This window comes from Mesoplodon densirostris, chromosome 2 (genome assembly GCF_025265405.1).
Source record: "Mesoplodon densirostris isolate mMesDen1 chromosome 2, mMesDen1 primary haplotype, whole genome shotgun sequence".
NCBI lineage: Eukaryota > Metazoa > Chordata > Mammalia > Artiodactyla > Ziphiidae > Mesoplodon > Mesoplodon densirostris.
Window position 1 is genome coordinate 149,846,162 of NC_082662.1, and position 24,549 is coordinate 149,870,710.

The 24,549-nt window shown below is 37.6% G+C and overlaps 1 protein-coding gene and 1 pseudogene across 7 annotated transcripts in view; both read right to left on the reverse strand.

The window, feature by feature from the left end:
- Positions 1-24,549, reverse strand: part of HMCN1 (hemicentin 1) — a 755,474-nt gene that overhangs the window by 289,175 nt on the left and 441,750 nt on the right. For all 7 annotated transcript variants that reach the window (XR_009531210.1, XM_060091137.1, XM_060091136.1 and 4 more), the window contains 2 exons: positions 3,142-3,283; positions 1,919-2,046 (listed from right to left, as the gene is read on the reverse strand). Coding sequence is in view for 6 of the 7 variants with exons in the window: in XM_060091137.1 (XP_059947120.1) it covers positions 1,919-2,046; positions 3,142-3,283 (270 nt within the window). In the remaining variant the exon portion in view is untranslated. The remainder of the gene's footprint in view (positions 1-1,918; positions 2,047-3,141; positions 3,284-24,549) is intronic.
- LOC132483232 (1-acyl-sn-glycerol-3-phosphate acyltransferase beta-like) lies at positions 3,892-5,359 on the reverse strand (annotated as a pseudogene).

Sequence of the window (24,549 nt, forward strand, 5' to 3'; positions counted from 1 at the left end):
TGACTTCAGACTATACTACAAAGCTACAGTAATCAAGACAGTATGGTATTGGCACAAAAACAGAAACATAGGTCAATGGAACAGGATAGAAAGCCCAGAGATAAACCCCACACATATGGTCACCTTATCTTTGATAAAGGAGGCAGGAATGTACAGTGGAGAAAGGACAGCTTCTTCAATAAGTGCTGCTGGGAAAACTGGACAGGGACATGTAAAAGTATGAGATTAGATCACTCCCTAACACCATACACAAAAATAAGCTCAAAATGGATTAAAGACCTAAATGTAAGGCCAGAAACTATCAAACTCTTAGAAGAAAACACAGGCAGAACACTCTATGACATAAATCACAGGAAGATCCTTTTTGACCCACCTCCTAGAGAAATGGAAATAAAAACAAAATAAACAAATGGGACATAATGAAACTTAAATGCTTTTGCACAGCAAAGGAAACCATAAACAAAACCAAAAGACAACCCTCAGAATGGGAGAAAATATTTGCAAATGAAGCAAGGGACAATGGATTAATCTTCAAAATTTACAAGTAGCTCATGCAGCTCAATAACAAAAAAACCACCCAATCCAAAAATGGGCACAAGACCTAAATGGACATTTTTCCAAAGAAGATATACAGATTGCCAACAAACACATGAAAGAATGCTCAACATCATTAATCAGTAGAGAAATGCAAATCAAAACTACAATGAGATATCATCTCACACCAGTCAGAATGGCCATCATCAAAAAATCTAGAAACAATTAATGCTGGAGAGGGTGTGGAGAAAAGGGAACACTCTTGCACTGCTGGTGGGAATGTAAATTGATACAGCCACTATGGAGAACAGTATGGAGGTTCCTTAAAAACTACAAATAGAACTACCATACAACCCAGCAATCCCAATACTGGGCATATACCCTGAGCAAACCAGAATTCAAAAAGCCTCATGTACCAAAATGTTCATTGCAGCTCTATTTACAATAGCCAGGAGAAGGAAGCAACCTAAGTGTCCATCATCGGATGAATGGATAAAGAAGATGTGGCACATATATACAATGGAATATTACTCAGCCATAAAAAGAAACGAAATTGAGATATTTGTAGTGAGTTGGATGGACCTAGAGTCTGTCGTACAGAGTGAAGTAAGTCAGAAAGAGAAAGATAAATACCATATGCTAACACATATATATATGGAATCTAAGAATTTTAAAAAATGTCATGAAGAACCTAGGGGTAAGACGGGAATAAAGACACAGACCTACTAGAGAATGGACTTGAGGATATGGGGAGGAGGAAGGGTAAGCTGTGACAAAGTGAGAGCGGCATGGACATTTATACACTACCAAACGTAAAATAGATAGCTAGTGGGAAGCAGCCGCATGGCACAGGGATATCAGCTCAGTGGTTTGTGACCACCTAGAGGGATGGGATAGGGAGGGTGGGAGGGAGGGAGACACAAGAGGGAAGAGGTATGGGAACATATGTATATGTATAACTGATTCACTTTGTTATACAGCAGAAACTAACACATCATTGTAAAGCAATAATACTCCAAAAAAGATGTTAAAAAAAAAAAAGAAAGTTGAGGTAAACTAGGAAGGATACAGAATTTATTAATTTGTAAGTAAAATATTACAAAGAACAGATGAATCATGGAAGAACAGAACTCTGTGGACATTCTGGAACTCTTCCATAATCTGGAAGCTTCCTTGATTTCTGTTGATTACCGAATCTATTCACTCCCTGAACTTTTAACTTAAATTATTTACAATATTTGCTTTAATCAATGTGTGAAACAAACAATAAATTATACAACTGGGTATAACTCATTCCTAATATTAATTTTCAAGAAAGTACAGTTACATTGCTTGATATGATATTCATACTATTTGTACTGCCTTTTAAACTGATGATACTTGCCAGTGTATCTGAGGGTAGAAGTCTGTTTATCCATTCCAGCTGAATTACTTGCCAGGCAACCATAAATCCCTGCATCTTTGGGAACTGCATTTTTGATAAATAAGGTACCTTCTGAGGTCATCCTATACCTACAGACAAAAAGAAAATAAAATTGAAAATATTCTAATAATAGTATCAAGGAACTATAGCACCTTCCTTTCAAATATTTTAGAGTTATGTTTGTGGTGCTGACTGCAGAAATGATTAACATCATCATTTTATAAGCAGAAATGTTATAATGATAATAACAATAGGTCCCACATATCTAGTACTTGCCATGTATCAGGGCTGCTTTAGGACCTTTACATTTATCAATGCTTTAAATCTTCCTAACAACCCAATGAGTTGGATCCTATTATCTCTGTTATACAGATGAGCAAAGAGGTTATACAACTTGCCCGGAGTCAGGGTTAGTAAAGGGAAGAAGTGGAATTTGCACCCAGGCAATTTTGCTCTGTGTGAACTTCTAAGCTAAACAGTTCCCCAAAATGAAAACCTGAGAGATGCAATGCCTCACATCTCAAGTGAGTCTGTGAAGAGACCAGAAATAGAATCTGGCTCACACCTAAGCCCTTCTCCCCCTGCCAAACCCAGAGTAATGGAAGCCCGATGGCTGGAAACTTCATTGCTTATGCCCTTCGTGTTCAGTACTCTCTTTGAGCATGAGAGGATTCATTTTCTTTTAAAAGCATCCAGCAGAATAAAATACCTCTCAGTGTACGATAGTATGGCAGCAGCAAGCAGGAGTTACGAAGAATGTCTGCATACACTTTAATTAGAGCTACTGTTCTGTCCTTTGTCTCTCCCGCTCTCTTCTGTTAAATCTCAGGACCAAACCTCTAGTAGATGGGTTAAAACTACACATTACTTTACCCACAGAAAGTTTATTATCCCCATTTCAATTATTCAAGGTAAACCAACTGTTACAGTGTTATGTTTGCAAAGCAAAGTATTAGGAAGCACTTAGTCCCAGTTATTGAATTCAAGACTTTAGAACCTCAAACTCTATACATTCATCATTTATTATTTTACTGACATTTCCTGGCCTATTCAGAAAATCTAAAGCTGTGGATTTGGGTCAAATCTCCCTTAACCTTAGGGATTTGGTCAGATTAGTATTGTCCAGAAATTTCACCAACGTCTCTCACTCAGTAAAAACAAAGAACATGATACAAACCCAGTACCTGTGTGAACCCACAATAAACATATCATTCATGGTCCAGGTGATCTTTGGTTTGGGATAACCTGTTGCAGAACACATGATGGAGACCTCAGATCCACCTGTAAAAGACTGGTTCTTGGGCATAACAGTGACTTTGGGCGGTTCTGCAGATAAAAGGAAACACACAGAGTGAAAGGTCAATGATGTTAGCAGATTTGCAGGCTTCTCACGGCCACACCTTTACTTTTAAAATTTTATTTGTTTGTTTATTTATTTTGCACTTTCAAGAGTGTACAAAACTGGGGTCTGCTCCTTCCACCCCCCCAGAGCTCCTCCTCTCCCTGAAAGACCAATGCAGGCTGTGGCTGGGCCCCCAAAGCCTGACTCTGCACCCCACAGGCCCAGGCAGGACCACAGAGGGTCTCATCTCTGGCCATTCATCCCAAGGCCTTGCAGCCCAGCCCAGCCCAGCCCTGTCAGCCCATCTGGAGCCCCAGGCCTGCTCCTACTCTTGGATCTTGGAGGCATGACAGTGGGCAAGGCTTTGCCTTCAGAGCTTGTTGAGGGTCTGGCACACTCTCCTTTGAGGGGACATCAGGGGCCTGGGTCTGAGGCCAATGACAGAAAGAGGCTTCCACTTTAGGGGTCCTGAATGCAAGGGGGAGAGCAGCACGACTATGACATAGTATTATTTGGCAGCCAGGGCTGGGGTCCCTCTGTCCATTCTCTAGCCAGGTCCTTCCCTCAGCTCCTGACCCACCCATGGCCTTAGCTACTGGGCTGGCTGGGCACCAGGCCCTGCAGTGGCCCCGTTTTTCTGGGGTATCTTGGACATGTGGGAGAAGGTGGTCCTCAAGGTGGTCCTTGGGACTTAGATGTTCCCAAGCTCATGGCAGCTGGTGTCCATGAGCTTGGGAACATCCAGCCACAGGGTGGCTGCTGGTGGGGGTGGCATCCAGCACCTTCCTCTTGACCATTCCTGAGGTGAAGAGCTTCCTCTTGGGGTTGTAGAAGGAGAAGGTAGAGTATAACACAGAGGCGAGGGGCAACCATAACCAGGTAGAAGGCTCCTCTCTTGAAAGGCAGCAGGTCCTATTGTCGTTCCGCATGCCCTCAGGGTAGAGTCACACTTCAAGGTTCTCTCTGACCATGCCCAAGCCCACGTGTGCCATCATGGTCCTGGTACTTTGTCAGTTGATGATAGAAGAGATTTTCACAAATTAAGGTATGGGGAATTCATCCTAGTTTATACATGATTTGGCTTGAACTTTATGTTAATTAGAACAGTCTGTCTATGTACTGTCAAGCATGCATTGTACATGGGCTTTAACCATTAAAGAATGTATTTAAAAAATAAAAATGGAGTAACTGTGGTTCAAGCATTCAAAATGGAGCCAGGTGGCCATCGTGGGTGTGGTTTCAGACACGCTCCTGCACCACTGAGAACTTGAATTTTCTGAACTGTATCAAACTCAAGGACACCACCAACTATTCTCAAAACAACATCTGCTAGCAGGTGCCTGCTGCAACCTTATGGTCTCAAGGTCTCCCCTTGTAACTATGCAACCATTCAGTCCCCAAACAATCCTTGCTTAACAAGCACCCTTTCTTCTTGCCGGTTCTAATCCTAATTCTTGACAAACAACTTATGCAACTTTGTGGGTTTTGCCTATATAAGCCTCCCTCATTTTGTGGTCAGGCAGAACACAATTCAAGTGCTTCTTGAATCTGTGTCTCCAGGGCTACAGTCCTCAGTTTGGCTTGAATAAAACTCTTTTCTATTCCTATTATAGATTGTTTACTAATCATTTGCATTGGCAATGAAGATGCCGCAAGGTACACATGATCAGGCCCATGCATCCTATGAAGAACAGCTTCTGCTTGGCAGTCTGCATTCAGGAAGGGCCTCCATGAGACCACTATGCCCAGGATGCTCTGGTGGTTAGAGATGATGACACAGGGGTGGTCCACCTCCAGCTTCTGGCAGCCCTTAATCTCAAAGTGAATGCAGTATATGTACTTGAAGGACTGGATGAGCCAACTGATGATGCTCACCTTCTCCACTATCTGGCCACAGTGACACAGCAGGCAGGTGACCATGGCCACAGTGACGACCATACAGCAGAGCATGCAGTACAGGGTGATCTTGGCTTAGAACCTGGCCGTGCAGCTCAGCTGCACAAGCAGCAACAGGAGCAGCAGCTGCAGCAGTGTGCAGTCAGCCATGGCCAGAGTTCCATGGCCAAGGCCACGCTGAGATCATGCATGTATGGTGGCCCCCTTGGAGCCTCGATGGCACTGGCCTCAGGCTCCCTCCTTGGACTCTGGCTGGAGAGGAGCTCTTTGGATAACCCCTATCAGGGATCTGGTCCAATCAGTGCAAGAGAGAAACCAAAGTAATGAAAGCACGGGAGGTAAATTGCTTTTGAGAGTAAAATGAATCTGATCCCAGTGTTGTGCTTCTGCATCTCCACTGGTTACTATGGGGCCCCTTGCTACTTTGCTCCCACTAGCTGACTACTGGTTTCCATCTGCTCATCTGGAACTTCAATATAAACCTGTTTTCAGGCAAAGTCTCTATACTGGGCCTTTTGCCTCTTTCTATCTAGTGAACATAGGTTTGGAGCCAATCTTGTCCTGACTGCTGCCTGTTTTGCCTGAGTTGCTCTTTCCCTTTTTATTTGTTTGATTATAAGTTTGTTGAGGTCGAGACCATGTCTTTCTTATTATTCCATTTCCAATATATTCCACAGTACATAACATCTCTTTCATGTTATGCAGTAAATGAAATGAAAGACACTTAAAGCCATTGATGGAATACAGGTCATTCCTAAAATGTAACTTGGCTCTGAGAATTTTTATGCCTGCCGGCCTCTGGAGATCCTGCTATACCGATCATTTGCCTCATACCCATGGATTCATAAGAGCTCAACTTAGAAAATATCCAAGTGCCTATCACATTTCACTTCTATGGCAGAAAAAAGACTTTTGAAAATGAAATATTAAATCAGAAATTTATTGTCAAAAAGGATACAAGAATTCTCTGGGGTAACTGGGATGTTGATATATCTGGTCTAATCAATTATATGTTTTACATCCATACTACTACAGAGTAAGAATTAATCATCAAAGAAGGTACCATAGAAGAAATATTTAATCATTTTCTTTCTCTTTAAAGCCTGTTTATTTTTTTATTTTATTGAAGTATAATTTCCTCATAATATTAAAATAACTTCAGGTGTATAATATAGTAATTAGTTATATATATAGATTAGGCACCCTACAAAATTGTTATAATATTGACTATATTCCCTGTGCTGTACATTATATACCTGTAACTTATTTATTTTATAACTGGTAGTTTAAATAAGTTACTTAGTGTAAATATCCCCCACTCAATCAGCTAGAAATAAATTCATTTCCACAATTTTTGAAATAGATGTCATGAGTATTAACAAAAATAAATTAATTCAATAATGTGCTTTTTGCACAATTATTATGTTCCAGGCTCTGTGCTAACTTACAGGGCTACACTGATGAGCCAAACAGACATGGTGTCAGCTTTCCATTCAATTGGGTTTTTACTATAAAGGAAATTGAGAATTCAGTTAGTCAGTTAGATCTGGATATATTTATGATGTACCTTTATTATAAGTTAGTCTGCAAACTGTGGTTTGGTTTCACTAAGAGGAATCCCCAAACATTTGAAAGAGATACAAATGGTGCTGCTGAACTGGGCAGCTAAGGAACGGAACAAACCTAATTAGTGCCTAATTGCTAGCAGCTTATAACCGCCCTTCTTTTTTCTCCTGCTTACACTGTGTTTTTCAAATAATGTTTGCCTTTGAAGTTATGTTTAAAGGGTTTTTCCAGCCAGTGGACTTGGTTGATAGCCTCATTATTCCATGGTTTCTTCTTGGTGAACATAGGGCTAGAGAAACATGTGAGGTCAAGGTCAGACTGGCCATGGCCAGTAAGTTCAAATTGTGATTGCATCTGGAGCCCATCAATTCTGAAATGCTGGAGTACTACACATGATGTGGGGATGCTGCAGACAATCTTTAGGGGAAGGGGTGAAAAAAAAATGAACAGTTGTTTTTCTTTGGAATTTTTTGAATACCCACATTTATTTCCACCTTCCTAAAATAAAAGGTTTTTCATGTCTACCTCATTTTGACATAGGATTGCTGCAAAGACTCGGCAGCTCTTGGGATTTCTGTCTAAACATGATGCCTTCCAATGGCGTCTGCCAGAATTGGTTTGGCATATCTCCCAGCGAGAATCCCACTGGTAGGCTCTGTAGTTCACATATTAAAGTGAAAATAAATGTCAGTTACCCAAGCCAGGATGTAGAGAGAGCTAGGAGGTCATTTCTCAAATAATGCCTGGGTATAGGGTGCTGCTCAGGGTCATGAAATAAGTCTGTGTGCAACACACAGACGGGATGACATCATCCCACAGAAGGTAAGAAATTTACCACTGCTCTGGAAAGAATATTTCTCCTGATAATAAGAAAATTAGAAAGGACATGAACAAACACAGGGAAGCATAATGGGATTTCAACCAAATAACAGTTGAATAAAGATGATCAGAATGATTCAGGCTTTACTTGAGTAGGTTAAATAAGGATATAACAGACCTCACTATAATTATTTCAACTGTTAGATTTCTTTTAATCCCTAGAAAAAAGCTCAACTTGTTTTTAAAAAGTAGTTGTAATGGAGCAAGGACAAGGTATTGAAGAACCATAGTTCAACTCCATCAAAGTCCAGAGTCCAATTTTAGGCTTTAAGGAGAAGTAATCCATTCTCAGTTGGTTTTCAGTCTCATTTCAGCATCACAATCATCACCATCATCATCACCACCACCAACACTAACCATCTGCACCACCATCGTAAATAACAACTTGCTGTTCATTAGCCAAAGCAATGGGAACATGGCACTCTATTAGGTATTAAGGCATTCATTCATTCTTTATATTTGAACCATAATGAAAGAAAAATATGTGAGTTTTTATAATTCGTCACCCATGATTTTAAAATGTTAAACATAAATTAGGATACTAAGAATAAAAAATACTACTTTAAGACTTAGGTGTCTTTACATAGCATTAATGCTAAGGTTGCAAAATGCATTGTAAGAGAGCATGAAAACAGCCATTGCTCTGACTACAAAGACCAAGGAAGATAAAAGAGAAATGCAAATCAAAACTACAATGAGATATCATCTCACACTGGTCAGAATGGCCATCATAAAAAAATTTAGAAACAATAAATGCTGGAGAGGGTGTGGAGAAAAGGAAACCCTCTTGCACTGTTGGTGGGAATGTAAATTGATACAGCCACTATGGAGAACAGTATGGAGGTTCCTTAAAAAACTAAAAATAGAAGTACCATATGACCCAGCAATCCCACTACTGGGCATATACCCTGAGCAAACCAGAATTCAAAGAGTCATGTACCAATATGTTCATTGCAGCTCTATTTACAATAGCCAGGACATGGAAGCAACCTAAGTGTCCATCAACAGATGAATGGATAAAGAAGATGTCCCACATATATACAATGGAATGTTACTCAGCCATAAAAAGAAATGAAATTGAGTTATTTGTAGTGAGGTGGATGGCCCTAGAGTCTGTCATACAGAGTGAAGTAAGTCAGAAACAGAAAAACAAATACCATATGTTAACACATATATATGGAATCCAAGAAAAAAAAAAAAGGTCATGAAGAACCTAGGGGTAAGAACCTAGGAATAAAGACACAGACCTACTAGAGAATGGACTTGAGGATATGGGGAGGGGGAAGGGTAAGCTGTGACAAAGTGAGAGAGTGGCATGGATATATATACACTACCAAACGTAAAATAGATAGCTAGTGGGAAGCAGCCGCATGGCACAGGGAGATCAGCTCGGTGGTTTCTGACCACCTAGAGGGGTGGGATAGGGAGGGTGGGAGAGAGGGAGACGCAAGAGGGAAGAGATATGGGAACATATGTATATGTATAACTGATTCAGTTTGTTATAAAGCAGAAACTAACACACCATTGTAAAGCAATTATACTCCAATAAAGATGTTAAAAAAAAAATCTCACCTAACTCTTGAAAATCTCCAACATCACCTTCATACGCAAGAGGCATATTTCCTGTTAGTCAGGTCAATTGGGTCTGATTTGTTGCTGCTATGCCTCTGGTAGGAATAAGACCTAAGGCCTTTTTCTTCAAGGTGATTTAATTACCATCAACAAATTAATCAGACAATGGTAATGATTTGAATTACTTAAGCAATAATTTAAAATATTTTTCAACACTGGTATATTTACAGTACTTGGGCAAACTTCTTTGGGCTTTCATTCTTTCACAAAACAAACATTCATTGAGTACCTACTGTATTTCTGACACTTTATGACCTCAAAGATCTCACAGAATACTGTATACAAAGACATATTATGTACAGTTAGGAACTAAGTCTCTTTCTAGTAGTCAGTTCATTGAAACAGAAAGGTGGGCAGAAGTTACTGAGTATCTATGTGCCAAGAATCTAACTCTATTTATTTATTTATTTTGTGTGGTACGTGGGCCTCTCACTGCCGTGGCCTCTCCCATTGCGGAGCACAGGCTCCGGACGCGCAGGCTCAGCGGCCATGGCTCACGAGCCCAGCTGCTCCATGGCATGTGGGATCCTCCCGGACCGGGGCACGAACTCGTGTCCCCTGCATCGGCAGGTGGACTCTCAACCACTGCACCACCAGGGAAGCCCAAGAATCTAACTCTAGACCCATCATTTATTTTTCTCAATAACCCTATGAAATATTACTGCCATTTTACAGATAAAAAAACTAAGGCTCGGTGGCTTCCCTGGTGGCGCAGTGGTTGAGAATCTGCCTGCCAGTGCAGGGGACACGGGTTCGAGCCCTGGTCCAGGAAGATCCCACATGCCGCGGAGCAACTAAGCCCACGCACCACAACTACTGAGCTTGCGCTCTAGAGCCCGCGAGCCACAACTACTGACACCTGTGTGCCTAGAGCCCATGCTCCGCAACAAGAGAAGTCACCGCAATGAGAAGCCCACACACCACAACGAAGAATAGGCCTCTGTCCCGCTCATGGCAACTACAGAAAGCCTGCACGCAGCAATGAAGACCCAACGCAGCCAAAAATAAAATAAATAAATGTATAAAACAAAAACAAAAAACTAAGGCTCAAAATGGTTAAATAATCCATGGTATCTGGTTTATACTTCAATGGAGATAATAATGGTATCTATACACTAATATGTATAAAATAGGTAACTATTAAGAACCTGCTGTATAAAAAAATGAAATAAAATTCAAAAAAAATCAAGATGAGTGTTTTTACCTTTGTGTAAAAAAAATAATAATAATGGTAACTAACTCATAGGGTCATTGTGGATTAGCTAAACTAATATACATAAAACACTTAAAAAATTCCTGGCACATAGTAGGCACTATGTAATTTTTGCTATTATATTCCATTATATGGTAAAGTATGACAAAGAATGATAAAATAAGTATACAGTATTTACAGTGTATGTGTACAAATGTATTATCTAGACATTTACACATGAAATTTAATCACAATTCTCACACTTGCATATAGTATTTAGGTTACACATCCTAGTAATAAATAATACTTATATATTATTCTATTCTTCTGAAATTTGAGATGTTTCTAAACACTCAAAATGTATTAGAAATTTTAATAAAAATAGATAAATTTAATTTTACTGATGAAAAAAACACACCAATACCTATGTCACCTGGCACATGTTAAAAAAGAGTTATGATGATGTAATGAACATATGGTTATGATAATATCAATTTCATTCTTAGTGAAGTAATTCTGGTCATTAGGGACTTACTTCATCAATCAGTTTGAAAACTATTTCCTTTTTTGTTGCAAAATTCTCTCTAGTGACCTAGACTAATTAGTGACAGACATCTACCCTTTCCTGACACCACAGAAGACAACTTTATACTTCTCATGTTCATACAGACATAGAAGGAGGAAAGGAGGCTTTGTCTGTCCCTTTGCGCTCCATGTGGCAGCATGTGATTATGGAAGAAATGTCAGCTCTACACTGAATATGCTCAAATTTAACCAGGACACCTGTGTTCATCTTCAGCTTCAAAAATCATCCTCATAAAGGAGCAGTCAATGGAATCAACGGAAGATAGTCTGTTTTAAACAGAAGTTTAAGGTCACATCATATACATAAATACCACTACACTTATTCTGATTTTTATTCCTAAGCCTGACCAATACAAGCATTTGGAAATTTAGCAGCCACTGTGCCACCTTAAAAGTGATAAATTGTTCTGGTCGATTTCACAAAGTTTTGCAAAAGTCACCTGACAGAATTCTTAAATTGGGGTGAACTAGTTTAAACACTACTTCAAAAATAATATCTGTATAAATTTTTTCACCAGGTAATTATCAGATTTTGTTGTAAAATATGGCTTTAAATGTAAGCAGTCATATGCTGGCCTGTGTTATAACAGGAAAAGAAAGTACTTATATAATGAAATCTAAAATTGTTGATGTGATTCAAATAAGCCAATGAAGTTAACATGGAAACATGAAAGATAAGGTCGGTGACCCCAATTTTCCTTATAGTCTGCTATTGTTGCTTGGAGGTCCATTCAGCAATTAAGGAGCACACATCCATTGGGTACAATTGTGTTTTTCTCTCTGTGCAAAGCATAATGATTTTTTTTTTTTAAAAAAAAAGGGCAATAAGTATCACACAGTGCGTATAATATGGTTGGGGAAAAACAACTAGACACATGAAATTGATCATGACTAAGTGCAGACTTGTGTAGCAAAAAAATAAATTAAAGTTCTACAGGATACCATAAAAAAGAAGCCAACAATTTTCAGAAAGGAGGTGTTTTATGAGAGGGGCTTAGCATTAGAAGGGGGATATAGGTAGGGGACATTAAAGTCAAACAACTCTATGAGCTAAGTCACAGAACTAGAATGAGAATGAAGTAGTTTGGAGGCAGTCAGAATGCCCCTGTGACTCAAGTATGAGAAGTGTAGTTGGGGTAAATTATGGAGGGATGGAAAATAACAGGGCAGGGGATAGAGTTGAAGCACTAGGAAACAGAAATTCACTGAAGGTACAATGAACATGGAGCTTGACAGAAAACATTCAGTGGCCATCAAAAACTCAATTCTGGAGACTGAAGACAGGATAAGTGTAGTACCTATCCATCTTTTTGAGAAATTTAATACAAAGAAAATTCAAACCTCATAAACGGACACCAAAAATTATTTGCCTGATACTACTCTGACATATAAAATTGAGCAGAATCAGTAATATTTTATGGACAAAAGAATTATCTGCCAGTTTCTCTACTTTTAATCAATAATTAGAAGTGAAGCCTTAACAGCAAGTTCAAGTATTCAGTTATCCATATTAAGGAAACATGAATGATGGAAAAATATATGAATATTTAATTATTTTAAGGTAAACAGTTTTCATGTATTGAAAGGAAACATTTTTATTCCTTTTTGCTTATCCATATACATGGTTTTATGTGGATAAAGGATGAAGATCAAATGTTGAAAGTATTATGAAAGAGTCAGCTTGTGGAGGACTGAGGGGTGTAAATTTTATTCTGGGGTAATTAGGAAACCACAAAAAGGGTTTGACTAGATGGATACAAAGCAATATTTAGGGAAATTTCACCTGATGGTACTATGGAGTAGAGTGGGGCAACAAGATCAGAAGAAAGGAAGTCCCTAAAGAGAGGATTTTTATGGATTTAGTTTAGGCATGTGAATCAGGAGGGGGATGAGGGTGGTGCCAATGGAGATAACAAGAAAGGGAGTGATGTGAGAGGCAGTGAAGAACTGAACTAACCCATGCATAGGGAAAGTGAGAGGCGCCTCAGCCAAAAAATATCATTACAACTGGGATAATTCCATTTGAACTCTAAATTTCCCATTAGATCATTCACTCTGATACCTATCAGCATAGCCAATCATCTGCTGATTCCAGCATCAGTGTCACATAGAAAATGTGTCCCATATAGGTGTCCATAAATAAAAAGGATGTGGGAAATTGAATTTTAAAAACTGATGCACTGTGTTTGTGTGGCCTGGGGAAAAGAAGAGAGAGAGAGAGAGAGACAGAGAGAGAGAGAGAGAGAAATAAGGCATGATTCCTGAAAATAGATCTCAAGTACTCTACTTCCTGGTCTAGAGCTTTTGTTACCCCAAAAAGCAAATTAGATTAACAGAATCAACCATGAAAGGAGTTTTAACTCAAAAACTTTTTGTGTTCAAAAGAAATAGGGTTACAAAGTTTTAGAACCTTTTATTTCCCAACTCCAAAAGGATTTGCGCCCAAAAGGAACCTAGGGGAACAACTGATTATCAATTGCTGTTGTTTAAATAGGCATTAAATTACATTCTGGAAAAAAAGTATTTCAAGGCTATCAATTGATCTCTGTGATGTAAGATTCCCAGGCTTCTAAATGTTCCTAATGATAAACTTTATGTCATGAGGAATTAAGACTCTGATGAGAAGAAAGATACTCCATTAACTAGTTTTTAGTATTAAGTTTCTTTTCTTACTTGAGTTCTCTCCATAAAAGCTAAGTAAAGATACTCATTTTGGAGACTGTTTAAACCTACATTCAGCCCAACCACCTAATTGACTTATATTTCTGAAAACATATTAGAACTGTTTTACAACTGTTCCCCAAAATATTTTTCATTGTGGATAATATATTCCCTTAAAATGTTGCATGGTCTAACATCAAGCCATGCTACATGAGAAATTGGAAAATAATTAGTATTTAATTACTGAACCTAGGTTCCATTGAATCCTACAGCCTGCAAATGTATTTTACAGAATCTCTGACCCTTCTAAATATCTTTATTTACTATAGAAAAAGCTAACTTCAAAAAGTTACATAATGACTATTACTGAGTCTGCTGAGAATTGTAATTAGTAGTTGCTGTGTCCTGTTTTAACAGATGTGTACCTACTGATTTACCTCAATCAGCTTATTTAAAACGTACTGACATTGTTCTAAAATGCATTATTTCAGTTTCTGATTAGGAAGGTAACTCTAGCTAGTTCTGATGGTAACTAACTTTTAAGTGTGAAGCTTGCATAATGAGAGTAACAAAATTTCACTAAGAATGATTTACAATGGATAGATGTGCTTGCTCACTTAATTTTTCCTGAACCTTCAATCAGTAGAAATGGCAATGGAATATATTTTAATATTTTTAAGTTTTTCCAGGACTACTAGACAGTTTGCATAAGTGGCCAGGGAGTCTTTCCAAACAGCAAAGGAGGAAAACTTAAAACTAACCAATCAGCCAAATGATCAAAAGCAATGAAAACAGGTATAAATGGCCTGGGAAAAGAGGCAAGCGCCACTGAAATTCCAAAGACACGGAATCAAATACAACATTTCCAGATGAAATCTCATCAATGGAAATATGAAGACCTGGCTACAACTTTCCCAAAACGGTAGAATTATTCCTGAATGGCAATAATTCAAATGAATTACGATAATGGTTAGTCTACAGGGCAGTAGAAATAAGTTTCCTAAGACTTCGGTTCTTGCTATTTCTGCCTTTCTTTTTTCTCCAGAAAAACTGGAGCTGTTTCCACTAGCTATATGCCTATTTAAATTCAAATTTAAAATTTCCAAAAATAAGTCAAATTTCAAAACAAGCTCCTTAGGTGCATTAGCCATATTTCAAGTGCTAAGTTGCCACATACAGCTAGTAGCTATTATGTGGGACAGCACGTATACACAACATTTCCATCATTATATAAAGTTTTACTGGACAGTGCTGGACTAGAGAGCAAGTCTATTAAATCTCAGAGAGAAGGTCGCTAATTCTTTGACTTACCAGTAAGTGGGTACAGTGGCAATAAAACACACAGGCAAAGACTAAATACTGACAGTTACATGCTAGATTTGCAAAAAATTCCACACCCAAATTCCAGTGTGGTTATGAAATTCAGTTAATAAGAGAAAGGTAATAATTTCAGAGACAACGATAAATTTAGGCTACATTCTATTTTAATGACAAAATCTTAATGGCAAATATGCATCAAGATTTCTTTTCTGGGCTTCCCTGGTGGCACAGTGGTTGAGAATCCGCCTGCTGATGCAGAGGACATGGGTTCGTGCCCCGGTCAGGGAAGATCCCACATGCCGCGGAGCGGCTGGGCCCGTGAGCCATGGCCGCTGAGCCTGTGCGTCCGGAGCCTGTGCTCCGCAACGGGAGAGGCCACAACAGTGAGAGGCCCGCGTACCGCAGAAAAAAAAAAAAAAAAAGATTTCTTTTCTTCAAAATTTACAACTTTTATTTTTCCAATATAAGATATAAGAATATGTAAATGTATCAAATGTTTGCTGCCTTTATACCCATTTTAAGTAATTCCTAATGTAAAATTATTTATACATTAACATTGTTTCTATTTAATGCTATATGTTTTCTTTCCTTAACAAGAAGGCATGAATTCAGGAGCTTCTTTGGATGATTAGCTAAAACAGATTAAGACAATAAATATGGTTGATCAGAGGAAAGAATTTTTAAAGCTTAGTTTTTCTTACTTAGAAAATCTTGTAAATCAACTAACTCCAATAAAAATTTTTAAAAAAGAAAATCTTCAACTAAATGATGACTAACATTGCCTATTACATTGCCTTTTTTTAGTGGGTCCTCTTTATAACAATTTTCCAAAATCAGAGAATTTCCAAACTAAAGAGGAAGGCCGAAGCTTAGACTTACATTCTCATTTGACTTGGAGAAAAGTGGCAAATTACCATTATTACTTCTTGGCATATTAGCAGGATACTATTAAAGCTTTACGTATATTTACTTGCATCTCCTGATTCAGAATCAATTATAGCAAGAATATCTTTTGACTATAAAAAGCTGATTATGTTCATTCAGACAGCAGAATATTATTCAGTGCTAAAAAGAAATGAGCTATCAAGCCATGAAAAGACATGGAGGAATTTTAGTGAAAGGAGCTAATCTGAAATGGCTAGTTACTGAATGATTCCATGGATATTGGGAAAGGCAAAACTATGGAGATAGTAATAAGATAAGTGGGTTCCAGTGGTTGGGAAGGTGGGAAAAACAGATGAACAGGCAGAGAAGAGAGGATTTTTAAGGCAGTGAAAATACTCTGTATGGTTACTATGATACATGTTATTATACATTTGTCCAAACTCATAGACTGTACAACACCAAAAATGAATTCTAATGTAAACTATGGACTTTGGGTGATTATGATGTGTCAGTGCAGGTTCATCACTTGTAACAAATGTACCACTCTGGTGGGAGATGTTGATAATGCGAGAGATTATGCATGTGTTGGGGCAGGGGGCATATGGGAAATCTCTGTACCTTTGTTTTAATTTTGCTGTGAATCTAAAACTGCTCTGAAAAAAAATATAAGTATTTTTTAAAATGTGGCAAATTTTTTTTAAATGTGGTAAATCCCTTTTTTACAAAAAAGGGATTATTTTTACAAATTATCATGCAACAGGCATAGAATCAAAAGTATATGAAACTGGATCTACCTAGCACTTCTTGAAGGAAAGATTTTAAAATTTGGTAATTAATTTATCTTGCTAGACAAATTCATCTGCTACTTTAGTTATCTTATCAGGGAAGCAACCCACAATGGGATTGGAAGAATATTTAGTCTTGAGAGTCCAGTTTGAGTCACAACCTCCCATCCTTCCAGCTGTCACTTCCTGACTCCCATACTTCCCTCCTCCAAGTTCATCATGGCCTCAACTCCTTTGAACCTTCTTTTTTATTCCAATCCATCAGACCATGCCTTTAACCCTCTCTTCTTTCTTTATCCAGCCTAAACTCCACAGAGCATCACTACAAACACTTTTTTCCCCCAATTACTTTGTCTTTTGCTGAACCAACATCACAAAACCACAAACCTATATGATCCTTCTATGTATATTTTGAAAAGATTACTGAAGACAGCACAGGAAAAAGAAAATCACACCTTCGTGAGGACAAAGCTCCCAAATCAGTCAGACCCTCTACTCTTGGCAAGCTCACATTTCTGTGCCCTCATTTTTCCATGGCTTTGCACGTGTAGGGTTCTCCATCTAGAAAGACTTTCCTGGCTTCTATCTGGCAAATGCTGACTCATATTCCAGTGGATACCTCAGACACCATCTCCTGTGTGAAGCCCTTCTCAATCTCCACTCATTACTGAGACAGTATTCAAGGCTCCTATAGTACCTTGGTGAAGTTCCTATCCCATTGGGTAATAGATATTTATTTTTTAAATTTAGTTATGTCCTTTTTTTTTTAATATGGACTTACTGAGGGGAAGGATGTTGTTTTCTTCTCATTTATATCCTCAGCAAGGAGCAGAATGCCTAACATTTAAATTTTTGGTGAATACATGAGTATAAACAAATGGACAAACAAGATACCACCTCTGACCTCTTGTAAAAATGTGTTTTAAGTCAAGGCACTTCATACATTTCAGTATTGGTTTCATTATTATGGAAAAAAAATATACCTGACATAGTATGATTTAGATAGTGCCATGGGAAATAGCATAAATGAAGATCTCATCAATATAACAGCTATCCAGCAGCTTTGCAGTCTCAATAATCAAATGTTCCTAACATATCCTACCCTTCTGCAGATGCAGCAGTAAGTACTCCTATTTTGGGTATTAGCTCTAATTCCATTTTTATTCATAATAGTCAAATACTAAAGCTCCTTCCTCATGTATAAAAATAGTAAGTCATTATGTTTTTCCTGTATTACAAATACCTAATCTTTAGAAACAGAATTTGCTTTTTAGCTGGGTCATTAATTTATAAAACAGTAACTCAAAGAAACATTAATTAACATTTCAAGGGAATCTGAATCAAGTCAATTTTTAGTACATGTTCTCACATAGGATTTTTCAGACTTGGCAATAGTTCCTTTGCCTAGCTAAGCACTCTGCTTTTCATTCAGTCTTCCCACAGACATGCATGCACACAAAACTAAGTGCTAAATATTGTCAGGCACTAAAGACCCCAAACTGAAGAAAACTGGGTGCTGCCCTAATGTAGCTTACAGTCTAGTCATCTTACATGGTCTCTGTGTGCATATTCCCAGTTCTCTCTTTCCTCTAGGCTGTTCCTTACCAGCTGCCCTATCAGAACTTAGGTCAAAGGATTCACCAAACTTTTTATTTATTTATTTATTTATTTAGATTTAGATTTCCAGCTATTCTTTACCCATGTGACAGGAACTTGCAGACACTTTGTATCTTTTCTATTTTTTAAAAAAAAATTTATTTCAGTACTCTCACTTTCCTATTCATACTCAAAGACCCTTTATTTTCTCTTTGTATACTTTCTTCTACCCACCTGTACCTTAAACCTGTTAATAGCATGTGTAGGCATTTCTGTACACTATGCAGAATGATGGAAAGACCTAGTTCAGATCTGGGCTTTGCCACTTGCTGGCTTTGTAACCTAGGGCAAGCCACTAACCCCGCAGATACAAATACACACAATTTGTGAGGGTTAGATGGCATAATGTATGTCACGAATTCTCAAAAGTTTTTAAATGGATAACAGTGGATTGAAGTGCTTCATTTTGGATAACTTAGTGGATTGAAGTGCTTGCTGACTCCTCGTCTGTTCTATCTCTTCCCAGCAGTCCCTGAACTGTGAAAGTTACCACAGTCCATCATTTAACCTCTCCAACATCTGGACATCTTTCTAGCTCACTTAAATCCATCAGGCTTGGCTTAATACACATTTTCTAATGGTCCATTTTTGCTGGAAATTAAAATGTCCTTGGTGTAAAACTTCTTTATAACAATTTCTCATATACCTGAAGTACTTATTAGGCCATCGCATCCCTTTTTTTCTTTTTACAATGTAAATAACTCTAATTCTTTAACCTTCCTTATAACTTCTATTTAAAGACATTTTAATAATGTTTCTGTCTTCCAAGCTTTAGAGAAATATGATTCTTTCTATCCACAAATAAAGTGGTCTAAGATCTATATACCACATAGATGCCTTGCATGAAAGACAAAAGAATGAAATGCATAATATTTATTTATACATTTTACTGCATGGAATTGAATCGTATTATAACAGAAGCTTGCCCCTAACCATGGAGTCAGCAGAGTACATTCGTCAGATAAAGTAAGTGAATATTAAACTTTTCTCTTCATAAAGTTTACAGTCAGCCTGGAAAGAAGTAGGAAAGCAAACATTTCTGTAGGAAAACTACACATTTCGTGGATATCACTGCAGGATATACTTGATGTAAAATTTCACTAGAATATTTTCCTTCAAATCTAAAAGCCTCCAACTCACTCCTTATTAGATCCCTAGTATTCCACAGACAACAAAACCCAGTATTTTAACAGAGCATCTTATTCATTTCTGCTGATTAACACTGAGACATCAAAGAACCAAAGCAGTGAATAAAATTAACTTTTGACAACAAGTAAAGATTTAGGAGTTTTAAGTATACGATTTCATCTCATCTAAATGAAATCCACAAAGATGGCACTAGTATTTGAAACAGACATATACATGTCTCAGGTCAACCTCCAAAAATAAAAAGCTTAACTAGCAAGACTTCAATGCATTAAAATGTCTAGGAAAATAGATGAGCTAATTAAATTCAATTTTTATTATTCAAACATAGATACAGACTTCTATAAGTCAAAATTTATTCCTGTGAAAATCTTGCAAAGGGGAAAGTTAAGGGGATTTTCATGATTCTCTTACTGGACTATTAGTTATAAGAAAATCTAATTTAATTATCAATTAATATTCTGTATTTCTCCTTTTTCTCTTACCTCACTTGGGCTCAGAAATGATTTAAAACAGATTACTCTGTGATATAATCCTATAAAATTCCAGACCTTTAAGCTTTCAAATATGATTTTTTGTACTGTCAAAATTTCTCACTTGACACTTTTTGAGAGGCATTATTTCCTAATTTTTCTTAATTATTCCTTATTTTTAAATTATCTCCTATTTCTTAATTATATCTTAATTATTTTAAATATAAAAGCGATAAAGCACATTTATAGAATATTTAGCAAAGAAAGAAAACATATTACCCACACATAATTTGATCTATCCAGTAAAATTAATGTCAGCATTTTCAAAACTTTTAAAGTCCTATTTATACAAGGTTTAAGATAATTCATTTCTATTGAATACTTTTTTTCAAGTACAGAAAAGCATAAGTAAAAAGTCACTTATAGGTCCATTGCCACCAACAATCACATTTTTGTATATATCAATCTAGTTTTTTTTTCCTCCTAGCAGAACTGTGTGTGGTTTTTTTTTTGCGGTACGCGGACCTCTCACTGTTGTGGCCTCTCCCATTGCGGAGCACAGGCTCCGGACACGCAGGCTCAGCGGCCATGGCTCACGGGCCCAGCTGCTCCATGGCATGTGGGATCTTCCCGGACCGGGGCACGAACCCGTGTCCCCTGCATCGGCAGGCGGACTCTCAACCACTGAGCCACCAGGGAAGCCCCTGTGTGTGGTTTTTATTTGATTGTTATTTTGTTTGCATAACTGTACTTCTGAGTCTTGTGGTAAACCCTGCTTGAGGTAAGCAGAGTTTTCTGAAAAGTTTCCTGTGTCTAGTTATACCATGATTTCCACAGTAAGGAATTCTCATAATGAAATAAGCATATCAACCCATTCACATTCTACCATGCTCATTAGTGAGACTGACTGACAGCCACAGTTTCTGCCATCAGCATTTCTTTTCAAGGCTCTTCTGATAAATTGATAATGAGCCTACTAGTCACTGAGGGAAATTAGAGTGATGGAAAAAGGCCACTGGGACATTTGCTTCTGCTGCTGCTGGACTCAAAATTCCATGATGCTGCCAAAATTGAAGTCTTTTAAATGTCCATGGTCTAAGTAAGAACTAAAATCCCACAGGAACATCTGAGTGGCTGACTCTAGGTAATGTGACCTGCAAGGGTTTAGGGAAAGGTAATTATCTGATCTCATTTGTTTTCCACCTTCTTTTTTTTTTTATTGAAGTATAGTTGATTTACAATGTTGTGTTACTTTCTGCTGTACAGCAAAGTGAATCAGTTACACAGATACATATAGCCTCTCTATTTTAGATTCTTTTCCCATATAGGTCATTACAGAGTATTGAGTAGAGTTCCCTGTGCTGTACAGTAGGTCTTTATTAGTTATATATTTTATATTTAGTAGTGTGTATATGTCAAACCCAATCTCCCAATTTATCGCCCCCCCTTCCCCCCGGTAACCGTAAGTTTGTTTTCCAAGATAGTAAATAATTCCTCTTCAAATTACAGAACATGTTCAGACCCTAAGAGCCAAAATATGACAGATATCCACTTTAATTACTTTCCAGCCTTTAGTATATCTGAGAAGTTTGACACCAGTCTGATTTTATCACTCTGTTTACAATGTATTGGTTTAGTCTGTATGCTGTGGAGTTTTTCCCCCTCATAATAGTAATTTGAAATTTCAGCCAGGATGTGTCTAGATGAAGTTCTCCCTTCATTGACCGTGCTTGATTTGCTCACTCAGGACAATTTTTTTTTCCTCCCTAGTGCACTTTTCTTCAATTGTATCTTTGACTATTTCTTTAGTTTCAGTTGTCTTTGCTGTGTACCTATATATGTTATATACCTATAAACCTTAAAGTTCCATTCTTTGTTTTTATTTCTACTTAAAAAATCATATTATTTGACTCTTAGTCCTTTGCCTCAATATTCTGAAAGAACTTCTCAAGTTTATGCAGCACATCCCTGATTTTATTTTATGTAGTACAAATTCTGTTCTTCAGTATCTCTGATTCAGACTGCATTATAATATTGCATTTTTAACATCAAATCCCTTTTTATTTCTTCCATCACACTTGCTATTGTCCTTTCATCTTAGCCAGTTCTTCCTTTATATATATATACTCCCACTTAAAGAAGGATAGGTCTTTCTGAAAGACTGGTGACACTAAACACTTTTTTTTCCCAGTCTTTAGAATAAACTACTACTTTCAAAGCATCAATTTCTTCTAAGTCTTTCCCCTCCCTTGTTTTGTTCCCCAGTATTTTTTTCTTAGGTCCTATGCTTTATTTTTTCCTGTTCTGCTGCATCTGTTTTGACAGTCTTCTGTTTATTAATCCTCAAATGATGTGGCATCTCTCCAGACTCAGTGTCAGTCAACAAAGTGTTTGAATGGACCTAACTTCATTCTCTGTCTACTTTTGTTCTAGCTGAACCCTCTTTGCAGCTCTGTGGCTAAGAGTCTGATGTGCATAGCTCCTTGCCTGATTCTCACCCATGATGCCCTTCTGGCTGAGATGGGATGCTCCCCTCTGCTACCATTTGTCTCTAAAATCCCTTCTGACATACCCATCAATGTTTCTCTTGCTTCCAAATATTTTCACTTGGTGAGAAACATATCTCAGGTTCCAATTTTTTACATGGTGCCAGGTTGCCTGTCCACTTCTTGTCCTACTGTTTTCCTAACTAGATGGTTATAGCTATTGATAGGTTTAAGGAGATAGCATGCTGGCTCCCTAAAGAGTAACATTTTCTTTCTGAAGCAAACTATGAAATGAAGGAACAGAGATACATCCTCCCTGCTTTCATGTAAACATAAGAAAAGATGGACCACTGATTGAAATTTTCATTCCATTGGACTTAAAATGTAAGTGAAGACTATATACTTATTTATACAAATAAGAATCTTTATACATAACCTATAAAATTCCTCCCCAAACTTTTGCCACTGTATATTGCAACTGGTTTTCAGTATTCTTCAGCTTTGCCTTTTTGAGGTCTTTACAGATATTCTACTGTTATTGAGAAGAGGTTGCAGTAGCTAGACATATACTATTTTTAACCAGAAAATCCTTGCTAACTACTACCAAAATTTGTAAAATCTGGATGCTTAACTTTTAAAAGTATTCCAGGACTTCCCTGGTGGCACAGTGGTTAAGAATCTGCCTGCCAATGCAGGGGACACAAGTTCGATTCCTGGTCCAGGAAGATCCCACATGCCCCAGAATGACTAAGCCCATGCACCAGGACTACTGAGCCTGTGCTCTAGAGCCTGTGAGCCACAACTACTGAGCCTGTGTGCCACAGCTACTGAAGCCCTCACGCCTAGAGCCCATGCTCCACAACAAGAGAAGCCACCGCAGGGAAAAGCCCGTGCACTGCAACGAAGAGTAGCCCCCGCTCGCCGCAACTAGAGAAAACCCGCGTACAGCAACAAAGACCCAATGCAGCCAAAAATAAATAAATAAAATAAATAAATTTTTTTTAAAAAGTATTCCAGATAGAAACAGTTTCCAAACAGATCTGTGGAGGCAGAATAGCATAAATGAGGTTATAAATTAAGCTACTGATTCCCCTGTAAGCAAGAAAAATATTCCTAAAGTGCATATTCAATCCAAGTAACTACTGTATCTTTTAAGCTTTCTTGAACTATTTTTTATTTTTGCTTTTTAAAACATTTAACTGCATAAAAATGAAATTAATATACAATTTATGATTCAATGTCAATAGTTAGCAAATATATTCGCAGGAATTATAATCCTAGGTACAGCAGTTTATTTCATCAAATATCCACTGCTTTTCAATAATGTATAACCATAAGAGAATCAGATGGCTTCAGTTAACTAGAGTCTCTTATTTTTTATTAAACAGTGCCATCAATTCTAGAGCATATTTTTGTTAGATTTTTAAAACATATTTTTCATCAAAATTGTTCCCTCAAACTCAAGACCAACTAGACAGGCCATAAAATAATGCCTCTCAACAGATTTACACCACTAGAGATTATACAGGCTAGCCAGTAATCATGTAATAACATGTGTTTTTTGTATTTATATTTTGTACATTATGTAACATCTTACCTCAGAACTTAAATCATTAGATAATAATGAATCTATTTTACCAGAAAGAAGAGAGTTTAGGGTTTCCTTTAAAAGTATGTATTGCTATATCATATAGGATTCATACTTTGGAATAGATTCAAATGCTGTTTTGGAAAATGTTGTCCCTGAAACCACCTGAGAGGTCTGTTATAAATGCAGATCCCCAGGCCTATACCAGGCCTGTGAAATCGGAATCTCTGGGTGTGGGGTTAGAATTTCTGCTTTTTCAAAAGTTCCTTGGATAATTCTTTATTCATGAAAGTTTGAGAATCACTGCTCAAATTGACTAAACAATACTAAAGGATTAAAAGTTAATCTGGGGAAACAAGGAAGGCTCTGATTTTATTTTACAATCCCATTCTAAGGGACTCCAGGGAAAGAACCAAGGTCACATTTCAGAAATCTATGAGCATTTATCCTATCTGAAACAATCAGTTTGGTAAAAATACTTCCAAAACTCTAGTAACTCA